We start from the raw sequence: 14109 nt of genomic DNA, 5'->3' as shown, positions 1-14109 counted from the left end.
AGGTACTTAAGCAGGTGCCTACCTTAAAATGCATAAGTAGCCCCACTGATTTTAATAGGATTACCCATGTGTTTCAAGTTGGTCATGTGCATAAGAACCTTTTCCAAGTGTGGGCTATAGTTTTCTATAGCTCCCAGGAAGTTAATCTTTTGTCAGAGTAACACCAATTTTTGGAGGGGATGTAAATAAGGTGTCTGTGTGGTCACATAACGATCAGGTGCACCACAGCTGAAGGGAGGATCAAGTGCTCCAGAGCTGTAAGATTCAGAGACACTATAAATATTATATGTAACTAGTGAAGATGCAAGGAAAATGTTAAGAACAGGTGCAGCACAGCAGCAAGCCAACTTCACTTGCCATCTATCTGTATTAGACAAAGAGTAGTGTCATTGTAAACATTCATTTTTTTCAGCTTTCTTGCTGTATTTGCATTTAAAATATAGTCTACATAGTCCAGAAAATACAATTGAAAGAATAAAAAGTCAAAGTGTCAAAACCAAGAAAACCACCAAACAAACTGAATCCTGGATAGGGAACTAACTATTTGTCATTGGAGAAAACAAATTGCTCAAAGAGAGCTTATCTTGGAATGTCTTCAGAGAAGTGCTCTCAGCTGTTGCAAAAAGTCCCCAAAAATCAAAATCCACTTATACCGTCATTATAGAAAAATAGTAGAAAATACCAAGCTGTTCCACCAATGCATTATTAACCATATAGTACTATATTTATTTATTTTTACAGGCTGCGTAAGTACTAGTCATCCTAGAACAGCAAAACAACCCTCAACGAGCTGCCTTACTGTAAACTATTTTAGCAGGCAGCATTTCAGAGGACTCATATTTGGGTTGAAAATTTGAAATAAAAGCTAAAGGAATATTCTCAAAACCTAATCTAGTCGACTGTTCATTTGTCCAAGCTTTGAACTACAAAAACAAATACAAGGCAGAGTACAGGTCTGGAAATCCAAACAACTATCATACTTCTTGCTGACTCTGACCTCCTGTATCACCTCGACAAACCTCCTCAGAGAGCTGGATAAAACAATCCTTCACTACCTCCCCAGGTCATTAAAAGGCTAAAATTGCCTTTGTTGTGTTCAAACTCCTCTCGGGAGGAGTTACTCTGTAATCAGAGCAGCTGTAAACAACTGAGCAGATTCAGAAGAAACTTTCCCACACGACTTTATCGGCACCTAGTGGGCACTGATGCTGCTACAGGTCATTTACATAAACCCCTGAGCCCCTGGACTTCGTTAAGAACTCTGTTTACACCTGTTGGATAACAACAGCCACCGTTTAACAAAAAGACACAGTTTAACAAAAAGAATAATTAAAAATACACATGATAAAATTAATAGAATCGAGTTTTAACAAGAAAAATAATTGAATACGTAGAGTGGCATTTTGCTATCCACATTCATGCTTAGGTTGTAACTTAGAATTGGTTTGGATTTTACTTATCAAACACACATTCTCTTCTAAATATTAACACACTAACTGTTAACAGAAAAATCTTACAAGGAATGACATCTACACTAAAAATATCCTGGCAGAAAATCTCAGTCAAAACATATGTTTTCCTAGATTCCTCATATGAGCAATATATTGACAGTTAAGTGCCTGGAAATGACCTTCCCTTCTTATGCTAAATCTGCCAAAAGTCAATTTTTCCAAAACTGAGAACGTCCTAGAATCTTTAACATCTGTGCAGCAAGGTTATGCTGCCTTCTGTACTGTACTGTTTGAATCACTCGCTGGAAACATCAGCATTCCCATTATGCTATGAAGAAGACAAAAAATAAAATACCTTTGAGCCAGAAGACGTGTGCTGCACTATGAATGTAACAGCAGGTCATAAACTGTTTGAATCCTAGTCTCCAAGTAGGTAGAAAAAAAAGCTTGAATGGAAACGTCTAGCAGGAAACAGAGAACATAACCCACAAAAGAAAATGGCACAACATGGAAAAAGCATAAAAAGCCTCTCAAAGGCAGTTTTTGTTGGGTTTTATTTCCCTGTGAATACATGTGGAATTTGCTTTCGGATACAATGCGCAAGTCGCTACTTTCCTGCAAAGTCTGTAAAAGCATCCAGGAAATACCTGACTGGTTCCCCATCCTGCACTTATCATCAAGCTGTTTCTGTCATATGAGCTAAAATATTTCTACTCTTCTAACGTTTGCTGCATTTCCAAAAGCTTTTGAATACAACAGACTCACCTGGCATTTTCTAAATTTAGATTTAACAAGGGCAGCTTCACATCCTTACATGTGTGTATTAAGAGTACCAGTGAATATTCCTGTGGGTACAGCTTAACATAAAGGATGTAATATTTCATTGAATAGTTCTTGTTAATTATATATTTAATGATACATTTAGCATATCTGTGTGTTAGCATTGATTTTATTCACCTGCTACTAGATTTACTGTAGTTAAAGTTTATTGCATCTGATCCAAGCAGGTGCATGAAACAAACAGTTGGTTGATAGCTCAGGAGATGCTCCTCTCTCTAAAGGGCTGGTCTGAACCAGTGATAAGGTGCCCCACAAGGCCAGTTTGAAAATTTCTGCTGCCTGGCAGACAGGCGCATAAACAGGATGAAGATTTTTGCAGAGAAGCTAACACCCACACAAAGCTGTGTCTAGCACATAATGCTGCCTCCATAAAGGGAAAATCCAACCCAGAGGAGTGTGGAGAAGGAATATCCATGACACTTAAGGCAAAGTGAATCTGCTTGAGTATTCAGTCAGTCACGAACAACTCACAAAGAGGCTGTAGGTTGGATATTCTGCCTTGTTAGGTCTGAACATCTTGCAGGAGAAGTAGGCTATCAGCCAGAAAAGTGCTTCAAGCAGCCATTTCTGACAGACATGAGCTACTGGGGGAAAGGCAGCAGAAAGAGAGAGACCCTGGTAAACGTGCATGGCTCTCCAATGAAAGCTGGAAACAGATCCTCCTTTATCCCAAGCAATGGGTGAGTGATTTGCAACACCAGCATGGACTCAGAAAGATGGACTCTCATGTTACAAGTGAAGTGGGTCTTATACAGAGCCAGAACTAACAGGGTGAGACTGAGATGGAAGCAGTTGTGATGGAAGAAGAGTGAGGTACCTGACCCACAGAGGTGGACAATACTGCCAGTTTTGCCAAACGGGCTCAGCTACAGAAAGACTGGAGGCTTTTCTGGCCTAGCAGGGATCTGTAAGTCTGTACAGAATTACTGCAGCCACCATCTCAAGCAGTGGTGGAAACACGGGATAAAATGGTAACACATAAGCATTTGAAGAGCTAGGCTGTGTTTGGTTTTCCTGACAATACTCAGAAAACAGAAAACCCATGAATAAATATGGGAACAACAAACAACTGTCTCTCTCCACATCAATTCTGCATTGGCTCAGGCCCAAAAGACAACAACTGACTCCTAGCAGTGGCCCTAGAAATTTAAAATGAAAAAAATCCAACCTCCAAATCATAATGCTTCCTAGGTCCAAAGGCTGATGTCTGCAGGAGAAGTTACCAGCAGTGCTACACAACTTAGCTTTCCTGCTTTGGGTGACGTTGCACAGAAGAACAACCTCCTCTTCCCTTGGATGGTGTGATGCTGGGCCAAGAGATAGCAAGCAAATCACCCTGGTTCAATCAAAGACAGATCTTATAGTGGTATGTCCCTCAGTAACACCACTTCCATACTCCAAAATCTGTTCTTGCAGATCCTTCATATTGATTGACTATGCTCTACAGAGCTCATCCCCTACAACTGCAAGAACCGCTGAATTAATCCAAATACTGCTGTACCTGTCTAAGTAATGACAGCAGCTGTCACCAAATTACCGCTCAGAAACAACGTTCTGCCTCCACGACACTTGGACATTGTTTATAGTCAGAGGAGATTAACATTCTCATTTCGTAACAACTGCACTAAAAGCTCTCTCTTCCCTCCTGTTACTTTTTTTCATTTAAATACATCAAACATATACTGTATCTACCACAATCTAATGACAAATTAAGTAACTGAGAAAGAAAAAAACCTAAAGTCCATATATAGGAGCAAAAATCTCTCTTCTGTAGTGCTATGACTCCTAAGTTTGGTAATGTTGAAGACTCCAACAAGTGGGGGGAAAAAATAAACAAAAAAAGGAAAGAGTAACACAGGTCTGTAACAATGGTAGCCCACATTTTGTACACTAACACCAGGAGGTCCTGTATTTAAGCAGTGAACTCAGGAAACAGATAGCATTCATCTGAAAATATGGAAAGCATATACTTACCTGCAGTTCCTAAGCTAAGCAGTACAGCAACCCAAAATAGCCAGAACACAATGAGAATCAGAAAGGTCCAGAGTGGTTGGAACAGGAGGAAAGGAATTCTGCCAATGATTTTACCAACAATCCGGAAGAGTTGTACAGTGAACTGAAGCCTCTTTCTTAGTACAAGTATAAGGGAAAGCAGAACAACCTGTTGCAGGAAACAAAAAGACAATTTTGGGGGGGTTTTTCTTTAAGAAAAGCATCAAAGTTGTCAAATATGAGATCAGGGGGTACAGATTTCACAAAGACATGACAACAAGGCATTTTACACAAAGTTATTGTGCACTGGAAAAGCTTTCTGAGACAAACCTATATTCTTAAAGAGCCTGTGGATTAAAATCTGATTTCCTGAAATCATTACTACTGTTTCTTTAAAACAAAAGAGGATTCATAAAATTGTCATTCATCCAATGAAAACAGTCTGTTTTGCTTTACACAAACCACATTTTTTGTGTAAAGTACACATATGTACTTTATATGCCACACATTGCTTTCATGTGCCCTGTATGTCTAACATTTAAACTCTCTTCCTACTCAGGTCAGTTTGCCACTGTTCACAATGGTAGGAGGACCACTCCTTTTCTGCAGAAAAGGACAGTAGCACAATGTGAGAGCTGTATGGAAGCAAAGCAGACATAAAACGAAACTTAATTTAAATAAATTATTTTTTCCCAAAGTAGAAAAAAAAAAACAACCCACCAACAAAACCCTGAGTAAAAATCCACACAATGTCTCCAGTTGTTCATACAAGACAAGGAACTATGAACAGGAATTAAAGAATTAAGAGGTCCGAATCTATAAAGTAATAAATGTAACCAGTGGCAGCTGCTTCACTAATTTTCCTGCCTGCTGTATAAAGAAGCCACCAGCTCTGAAGAGAAATGTGACCTGCAGCAGTGGACGTTCCCAGTTCTGCAAATGACAGTCAGTTGCACTGGAACACACATGGCTACAGAGGAACCTTTTCTTACCCCTTTAGTATCAACAGAAGTAAAAAGGTTATAACTTACAGAGGATATAAAAAACCATCTGATCTGTGACACATTTATATTAGTCACTGTAAACAGACTGTTTATATCTGGTGAATTCCAGTCTATGGATCCTATTCTGCTTTAAGAAAACAGAAGAACAATCACTTTGACAAATGTGCCGTGAAGTACAAATTGTCTGTACACTCATATTGAGCAATGACTCCTTTAACATTGCAACATCAGAGTGAAAAAATCACTTTAAAAGCTGCAAGCCACACTCAGATTTTCTGTTGGAAAACAAGGTCAATGAGAGAAAAGTAGAATTTAACCCCATAACTTGAGGCCTAGACACTGCTGCCTGTGCTTCACTACCCTTTTTGTTGTCTAAATGAGCTGTCACCCCTTTCCCCTACTGAGAGGGTAGGCTGAATCCACAGACCCCAGGTTCATATCAAGCCAGTGGCCCTCTTCTCACTCTACAGTGATTCTTCATGTAGCTGATGCAGAGAAGAACGGGGATGGAACACAACTCTTGCACTTCTACAGCACCAATGCTAACACCATTTGTACAGGGTTGAAGTGTGGCAGAGCCCTCTGCTGACAAACAGATTTCACAATGAAGTTATAAAACTATTTAAATGAGTGCAAGCAGATCTTGTAATTGAATCTCATTTTCAAATGTGGAAGGAATGAGGAATTATTTTTACTGTTGCAGAATCTCTGCAGTTCAAGTTTTCAAGTTACAGCCTCTGCCATTGCTTAGGATAAAAGGCTACTTACAGTAACTATTGTTGAGAAGATAGCATATCCAAGTAGAAATCTTACGTTTTCCTTTTCTGTTTCCAATTCTGTGCTGGGATCACTCCTGTAGTCATAATAGAGCCACCAGAGAACACCTGAGACAACTGAGCACAGAAGAGCAGCGTGAAGGTGGGCAGTGGTACCCGGCTGCCCCCCAGCCGCTCGCCCTCCACCCAGCCCAGCCTCTGCTCAGGAGTACTGTCCCCTTGGAGAGAGGCACAGCGCCAGGGATCACCAGGAAAACTCAGGTCTGTTAGCCTGAGGTAAAACAGCAGCAGAACATTTTATTTCCTTGCAGTTATGCTAAAGCTCAGGCCAGCAATTTCATCAAGGAGACACAAGGCTAACTTCTATGAAATGACAAGCTTCAGCTGGACACATTCCTATAGTTCTTCCTTCCCAAAGTAGGCAACGTAAAACTTCACTAAACTGTCTTTGAAACAGTAGCATTTTCCTGACTGCATTCATCTGCCAAAAGAACTCTTGGTTCCAGACATCTATAAAAACCCCAAAATCATCATCTCAACACTCAGCAGCTGCAACAGCACAGCCAGACCTTGGCACCCAACGGCAAGCAGGGCTCAGCTTGGAAATGGCTGCGGTAAATTTAAGGTTACTGAGGATGGCCATGGAGCAAAAGGATAGCTGTTTGTTCAGCTGCCTCTCCTCAGATGATCTATTTTACTAAGCTAAAAGGTAAATATACTTACATAACAGCCCAAACAACACCAGTGCAATCAAGGTGTGGACCAGAAGGGTCCGAATGAATCTGAAGGCTAAAACCAGTATAAAAGAGAAGGCTGAAAAATATACAAAATATGTTTTTATGAGTGTTACAACCCATTTAACTTGTATTTACTTTTAAGATAAACTTAAGGTCCTTGCAGAATTTTGGGCTTTTATTTTTAAGCAGTGGTCTCAAAAGCAACAGCATTTAGTAAACCTGGAGACTTTTTTAGCATTTAAAAGACACAGTTACTTATAACTTATTAATAATGAGCTTGTAATCAAAATATTTCATCTTGGGAATTCCTATCATTTTCAATGATATTTTGTATAAGATTTAAGTTTAAATGTTCATGCTGATGCCTTTTTTTTTTTTCTTCCATCAACAATTTCTTATGGTCCCTTGAATTGAGGCATGTGATCATACTAAGAAACACAGAATCTGGTATTTCATATAGCTGTATTTCATCAGTCTATTGCATGCCTCCTGATAAAACACAATCACTTTTTCTTAAAAACAACTCTGTCCAGAATAGATGAAAAAGATAACTTTTAAATTAAAAATATAAAGTTTAATATATTAATTTTATAACATTTGAAACCTCACGTTTTAACTGAATATCATCACTCACTCCTAATTTATAACCTTACCTAGTGCAAGGAAACTCAGTCCTATCACAGTATCTCTTCCTGCCAATATTCCGCTCAGAATTCGGTGAAAAACGTCCATTTCATTGACCATACTTATTAAGACAGATGCATATTTGGAATAGCACTCGGGATTTTGTGGAACACATCGATTAAATAATGGAAAAGATTTACTGGAAGGTTAAAAACAAAGATGGTAAAAAATATTAATTACTAGAAAAACAGTTTAAAATCCACAGAGATCCATTCCACCATTCTCTTTGAAGCCCTCTGCAGTTCCCTACCAGCATCCTCAGCACAGTTTTGAAGCCACAGCTGGCCAGTGTGATCTGTGACCTGGCAGGCATCCTCACTGGATGGGGGACCTCGCACATGGGGTCTGACAGAAGAGGGCACTGGGCATGGGAATGGGCCGTTACAAATGGCAGTTTTATGTTTCATCTGCCAAATAAACTCCTAGAAGCATCATGCCTGTATCACTGTACCAGAACACCCATTCAAGATCAACCAGGGAGAAAACATGAACTGCTATCTCGATCACCATCAGCACGCAGCTCCTATTCCCATTCCAGTCTGGCTTCACCTGCTTTGATCCCATGTGTTTATGTAAAACCTAAACTCATGCTAACACAGCTGTAAGCTACCTCCTTGTAGATAATTCCAGACCACAAACGCTTTGCATCATTTTTGTGATATTTAAGCATTCTAAAAGCCACATCAAAACAATGTTTGTAAGGTACAATTAACACCATCAAGTATTTACATGTGAAATTATTTGGCACTCCCAGACAAACTTCTGGAATATGTTTTATTGTCCCACTTTGGCAATGCTGCACTACAACAGTCGAAGACACAGTCCTAAAAAGGAGAAGTTTGTTCATCAATATAAAGAACTTCTCAGACTAGCTTTGCTTCTACTATGAAATATCATTGTGCAAGATGAATAACTTGGCTGAGTTCCTTGCCAAACAGAAAAAAAGCCTAAAAAGCCAAAGAAATAAGTAAAACATGCCATATTTTTTCATCAATTTACATGCTCTCCTTTGAACCACTCTATGTAACGTTTTTATGTGTCTCCTGCTCTCTTCTGTTTGCTTTTTTCCCTTTTTGTCCGGTTCAGAGCAGATGACTTAACTCTGCAAACGTGAAGATTCCAGTTCTTTGCTGTATTTTCATGACACAGTGGAATTTAAAAGCATGGGTTTATGGATTTTGACTCACAATGCCAAATGCTAAAGACAGCGCTATCCACAGACCTGTGCTTCAAGCCAGCTGGCTACAAAATGATTCTGATGGAAATTTCTGGGTCCAGGATAATAAGCAAGGCTGGAGACCACAGCTCTTCTTCCTTGGCATTGAGGGAGAGAGCAAAATCTGTGCAGGAGATAAGTTGCTCCTTCACATGGAGTGCTTTTCCCCATATTTTGAGAGGAAAAAAGAACCACTAAAGGGTAGAAGAATGGAGGGAATGCTCATTCTGTGGGACAAGACACTGGTGCCTTCCCAGGCTCATAAGGATACACGCACAAAAATAAACAAACAGAGCAAACCCATTCTGACTGTAAAGCACCCAGTCAAACACAAAGCCTGAGGAAGGACCGATCCTTAAGCAGCTGTTTGGACTCAAGGGTATTGTAAAGTACCCAGTAATTCCTACCTTGGTGGAACTGGCAGTGTGGGACACAGCTCAGCTGCCTTTGGATTTAGTGTGTAACTGGAAACATCCAGGTTGTAAACGCAAAGACATGAACCTAAGAAGGTAAAAAAAAAAAAAGTAACATTAGTTAAAGTTTTAGAGAAAAACACATTATCAATTAGGTTTTGTTTACACTTCTGCTTCGATCCCTTAGCAAGCCATATTCATCCCTGATATTCCAGTGGGAACGTAAATAACAAATGAGTTAATTGTGTAAATCTAAAGCAGCTTCTGTAGAATCTTTTGCCTTCTAGACTTAGCTGTAATTACCATTTACTGATTGTACTGGAGGGCAGGCACACTGTTTTTTCCACAGCGTGACAGTTCAGCTCTAGACTAAGGTAAAGAAAAGCCTAAAATGACAGAAGCTACAATAGAACTAGGCTTCTCACGATTTAGAACAGACTATGTATGTATCCAGAAAATCCACATTTTCTTGGCTCTAGGCAAAATATTATCAGGTACTCTGCTAATAAGACTCTGCTCCATTTTACAACTCTTCTGGGAAAGAAAGGTTGCACACATTCAAGCCATTCAAAATGCAATACTGCCCCCTCCCTCGAGATAAACATGCAAGCAGTCAAAGCGTGTAGATGGAAATTCATGCAATTATATTCAGTTACACTGAAAATACTCATATAGTATCACAGGTGTTGGCAGCTTTCTGTACACGCCAAACGATGGTAGAATACCCCAAAATGTAATTTAGTATGTTGTCAATTTTAATAGCAATCCTTGACAAACAGAACAACAAAGAATGGAATTCTGACCTCCGATAAAATTAGCAGCTAATATTCATATGGTCTGCAGTTCATCCATACCCTATGGAATAAGGGGTAGGCTACAGCTTATTTTATTTACATATTAGACATGAATGAACTGGAGCTGCTTCTTTTGCACAACAGCTATTTCTGACATCATACCCATCTTGAACACTAGAATAAAATAAAAAAAAAAATAATGGAATGAATAGCAAACTTTGGGATCTGATGTATAAAGGGATAAAAAAACTTGTGTGTCTCTGGAATTAATAATTTCAGCACAGCTTTAATTAAATTTAAAAGAACCAGTTGAACAAGTTTCTCAAATAGCATATGAGCTCTGTTCACCTACTGGCACCCCCACCAAACTACACTAGGTCATTCTCAGCAGCAAGTTTTCTGCTGAATAATCTCAGCATTGTGCAGGAATTAATCAACAATTGTTGAATTTGCATAAGAGAGTGGTAACATTTCGAGAAACTATGGCTTTGACCTAAAGCAGAAACAAGACATTTTATTTTCTGTTGCCATGGACTGCTCAGGAAATTAATGGTAAGAAATTGCTCCCTAGCGTAGCAAACATAAGAATAACAAAGTGAAAGTTGCTCAGCTGTTCTACAGATACACTAAGATATTCATATTCCCTGTTGCACACCATTATTCCTTGCAAAACTCTGGAGGTCTTCCAAAGAGTTGAGTTGCTCTTGTGGACAACTAGACACGCACAAGGAAACTGAACTGATTTTGAGGCTTTGTGTTTCCAGGCTGCATGAATTCAGAAAGAACACATACCTAGAAAGAAAAAAAGATCCTCTTTTCAAAAAACAAGATTTCTGGGTTTTGTGGGTTTAAATTCTGAGCCTTCTTTCCATCTTTTTAAAGCGCTACAAAGCAAATGAAACTCTTTTTCCACATATATTGGCAAAAAATGGAGTTTGAAGCCAGAAGTTAAGGAGCTATTTGAGAATATGCTACATTTTTACACTTCATTTTATGTTCTTAAATGGTATCAGAAGCTGCCAAGGTGGGTGCCATTCTACAAGGACTAATTCATGGGAGTTGATGGAATGACTGGAAACTTCAACATGTAACTTCTTAAGTACAAAGTTTTGCTGTACAGAATGAAGCTGATTTGGCCAAAGTACTATTTCAGATCTTATTTTAGAAGGCAGCAGCATAAAGCATAACAACGTAGCACATTTTCAAATTATATCTTAACTTTTTGGTTTCACTCACTATTTTGCACCATTCTCACACCTATTTTTGCCTTTCAATATAAGCATGTATATATACACGTATGTGTATGATAGACAACTAAAAGACGTGCATCTTATTAAGTTCTCAAGCATTTGATTTATTTAGACATATCTGATGTACTTACTTTTTATTAGTCATGTCCTGTCCAGAAAGGGGTGCTCCTTTTACAGCAGTGTTCTTCCTACCACATATGTTCCCAAAGCTGTCATATCCAAGCACAAGTCTTTCTGCGGCACCAGCCATCACAGCATAGCCAGTTATAAACATCTGTTAAAATATTTTTTAATGTGAAATCATGCTACAATAGCTTTTCCTTCCCATTCAATAAATAATCCTTTTAATCCAGGCATTTTTGTCTTATGGATGCAAACAGTTAAATCTAAAATTTACCCCTCTGCACAAGGCCGGAGCAAGCCATATGGATGAGTTCAGCCCTATTGCCTCCTTAGAGCTTTCCCTCGTCTATTGCTCAAAGTATACAAATTAAGCAGAGTATCACAGGAGAAGAAAGATAGGGGCCCTAATTAAAATAATAGGAAAGCAGCAGTAAGGTACTAAACACTGCCTCCACTGAAGTTCGTGTGTGTCACTAGGCAAGGTCGCTCAAATGGCAATTCTTCACATGCCTACTGCTTCTCATTTTTCAGGGTGCCCTTCAAGACACACCTGGGCAATATATCGTCTGAAATGCTAAGTCCTTGCAGCTGCTAGTGAGTTTAATCAGAGGCATATTTTAAGCACATGAAGTGCAATTAAAATGCAGGTTACCTGAAATTTCAGGAAGATGAATTCTTTAATGCACGTGAAAAACCTGGAGAGAGCCACACTGCAGACTTGGTGACATTGCACTGATCTTTTAGATGCCCTGCTGCCAGATCAAAGCTCCAGCAATCTGCTTCCTGTAAACCCGAGGAGCAGCTAAGCATCTCTGTTGGCCAAGTAGCAGCAACCCCTAGTCAATATAAAACACCTTGCCTAGGAATACAGCTTAAACCCTGCTCCTTTAACCCATGAGGGCCAAAATGCCCCTTGAAAAGAAACTTTCCACGTGCCAAGAAGCAGTAATTCTTCTTTTGGGAAGTTGGTGAAATCCTGGGCATGACTTTATCTGAAGGCTTATTTACAGCACTCCAGCTATTGAAGAACTCAGTGATTCAATCATCTCCTCTGTCCCATGGGGTGTAAACAACGTTTTACACGCACCAAAGGACAATCCACTCCGCTCTGTGGCTACATACCAGCTGCTGGCAGCAGCAAGCCTTCTCAGTCCCACATTAACCCCTACTACTTTGCTGAATATCAGCTGTGCTGGAGACAGATTGCAGGTATCAGATCCAGCACAACTGCTTTCTTAAAGCGTTTAGAGCCTTTGTTCTACATTTAACACTTGTGTCTAAAGACAGGATTTGAGCAAAACCAGAGACTCATAAGTAACATCTAAGTATGTGCTCCCTTAGTCCACAGTGTAGTCTCATTTTCCCTTATATGTTTGCAGTGTAACTAGTTAAATAATGTTTTTTTTTTTAAATTATGAATGCATGTTAATACAATCTCAATGTGGAGATCTTTGCAGAGACTCCACACTTAAAGTAGACATACTACTTGTGTATGTGATACTTCCTAAATTTAACAAAATATTTTCAGATCCAGTTTATTTACATAGCAAATATTTGTTAATAATTAAATTGTTCTCAGAAGAAAAAGGAGAAATGAGCTGGCATTGTAACTCAACCTGAAATATGCTTTCAGAAAAATTCCGGCACTCCTTCTAAAGATGGCCATCAGTATGGCAAATACTGTGTACATGTGATTTTTTTTTTTTTTTAAAGTGCAGAATGCTGGATAAAAGCCATAAATGTTGTTAAGTAATAGATGGCTGTATGACTGCTGGAGGGGTGTGTCTATAAACGCCAGTGATAAGCATTTCCACAGAGTTATTAACGTAGTTTCAACTTTTTTTCACTATGTGAACAAATCAGTATCACCAAAATTTTTTTAATCTTCTAAAAGTAAGATCAAAGAAAAGAAAACAAACACGTGTCTGCAATTAGCTATTTCACAGACACTGAGCAATAAAAACAGTGAGACAAAACAAGCAAAAATCCTAAATCCTCACTGTTTGACAGGTTTACTTTTTTGCATTCCCTCCACTACCAAAGCACTAAGCATAAGACAGCATGTAAAAAAACCTCTCCTGTTCACAAAGTTCAGCTTATTTAGTGTTGAAAATGTGTATGTATTCCTCTGCATTAGCTTCCATTAAAAGAGTTATTAGGAATTGAATTGAAAACAAATTAATAGTGTATTCACAAGAATCCTGAGTAGCCTCAGACATCTCATGAAAAAGGCATTCATACTTAAGAAAGACAAAGCCTGTTGCCAAAAGCTTACATGCTGTTCTAAGCACGGGACAGCCTGTGACTTGATATAACTTCAGACCAACATGTTGCAAGATAACAAGACTACAATGAATAAGTAGAAATAAGTGCTCAGTCAGAGCCCGGACTAATTTACAAAAACGCAAGTTCTCAGTAACCCAGCCCTGACATGCATGGCTTCTAAAGCATGTGGTCAAAACGTTTGTGTAACACTGCAATAAAGCAGCGCACCACCACAAAGGTCAGATCTGTCCCCGTGCCACCCCATGCCTGTGGTAATTTCAGTTTAGATTTCGCATACCACCGCTCAGAACCGCGTTGATTTTGGATCTGAATTTTCTTTCAGAAAAAAAAAAGCATGCTTACCAAACCAGCCCAGAAAAGAAAGAAGAGGAGCAACCACAAAGTGTCCGTGCACTTCCTGTAAATGACCGGTCTCCATTCCCTGAGTTCAGAAACACTATCTCCAAAAAAAAAAAAAAAGAGGGGGGGGGGGGAGAAACCCCAACAAACTTCCTGTGAAATTAAAATGGACTTTCAAGCGACTGAGATTTCTGAGAGCGCGTC

At 39.1% G+C, this 14109-nt stretch overlaps 1 protein-coding gene across 1 annotated transcript in view; it reads right to left on the bottom strand.

Annotated features, from left to right (window-relative positions):
- The window catches only part of SLC44A3 (solute carrier family 44 member 3), a 39600-nt gene extending 25592 nt beyond the window's left edge, over positions 1–14008 (bottom strand). The window contains exons 1-8 of the mRNA XM_014939515.1: positions 13909–14008; positions 11289–11431; positions 10563–10699; positions 9108–9201; positions 7454–7623; positions 6787–6876; positions 6101–6180; positions 4266–4452 (exon numbers count right to left, since the gene is read on the bottom strand). Of these exons, the coding sequence (XP_014795001.1) occupies positions 4266–4452; positions 6101–6180; positions 6787–6876; positions 7454–7623; positions 9108–9201; positions 10563–10699; positions 11289–11431 (901 nt within the window). The 5' untranslated portion in view covers positions 13909–14008. The remainder of the gene's footprint in view (positions 1–4265; positions 4453–6100; positions 6181–6786; positions 6877–7453; positions 7624–9107; positions 9202–10562; positions 10700–11288; positions 11432–13908) is intronic.
- Between the last annotated feature and the right edge of the window lie 101 nt (positions 14009–14109).

This window comes from Calidris pugnax, unplaced genomic scaffold (genome assembly GCF_001431845.1).
Source record: "Calidris pugnax isolate Ruff unplaced genomic scaffold, ASM143184v1 scaffold18, whole genome shotgun sequence".
NCBI lineage: Eukaryota > Metazoa > Chordata > Aves > Charadriiformes > Scolopacidae > Calidris > Calidris pugnax.
The sequence above is the reverse complement of the archived record's forward strand: the minus strand, read 5'-3'. Positions and strand labels throughout refer to the sequence as shown.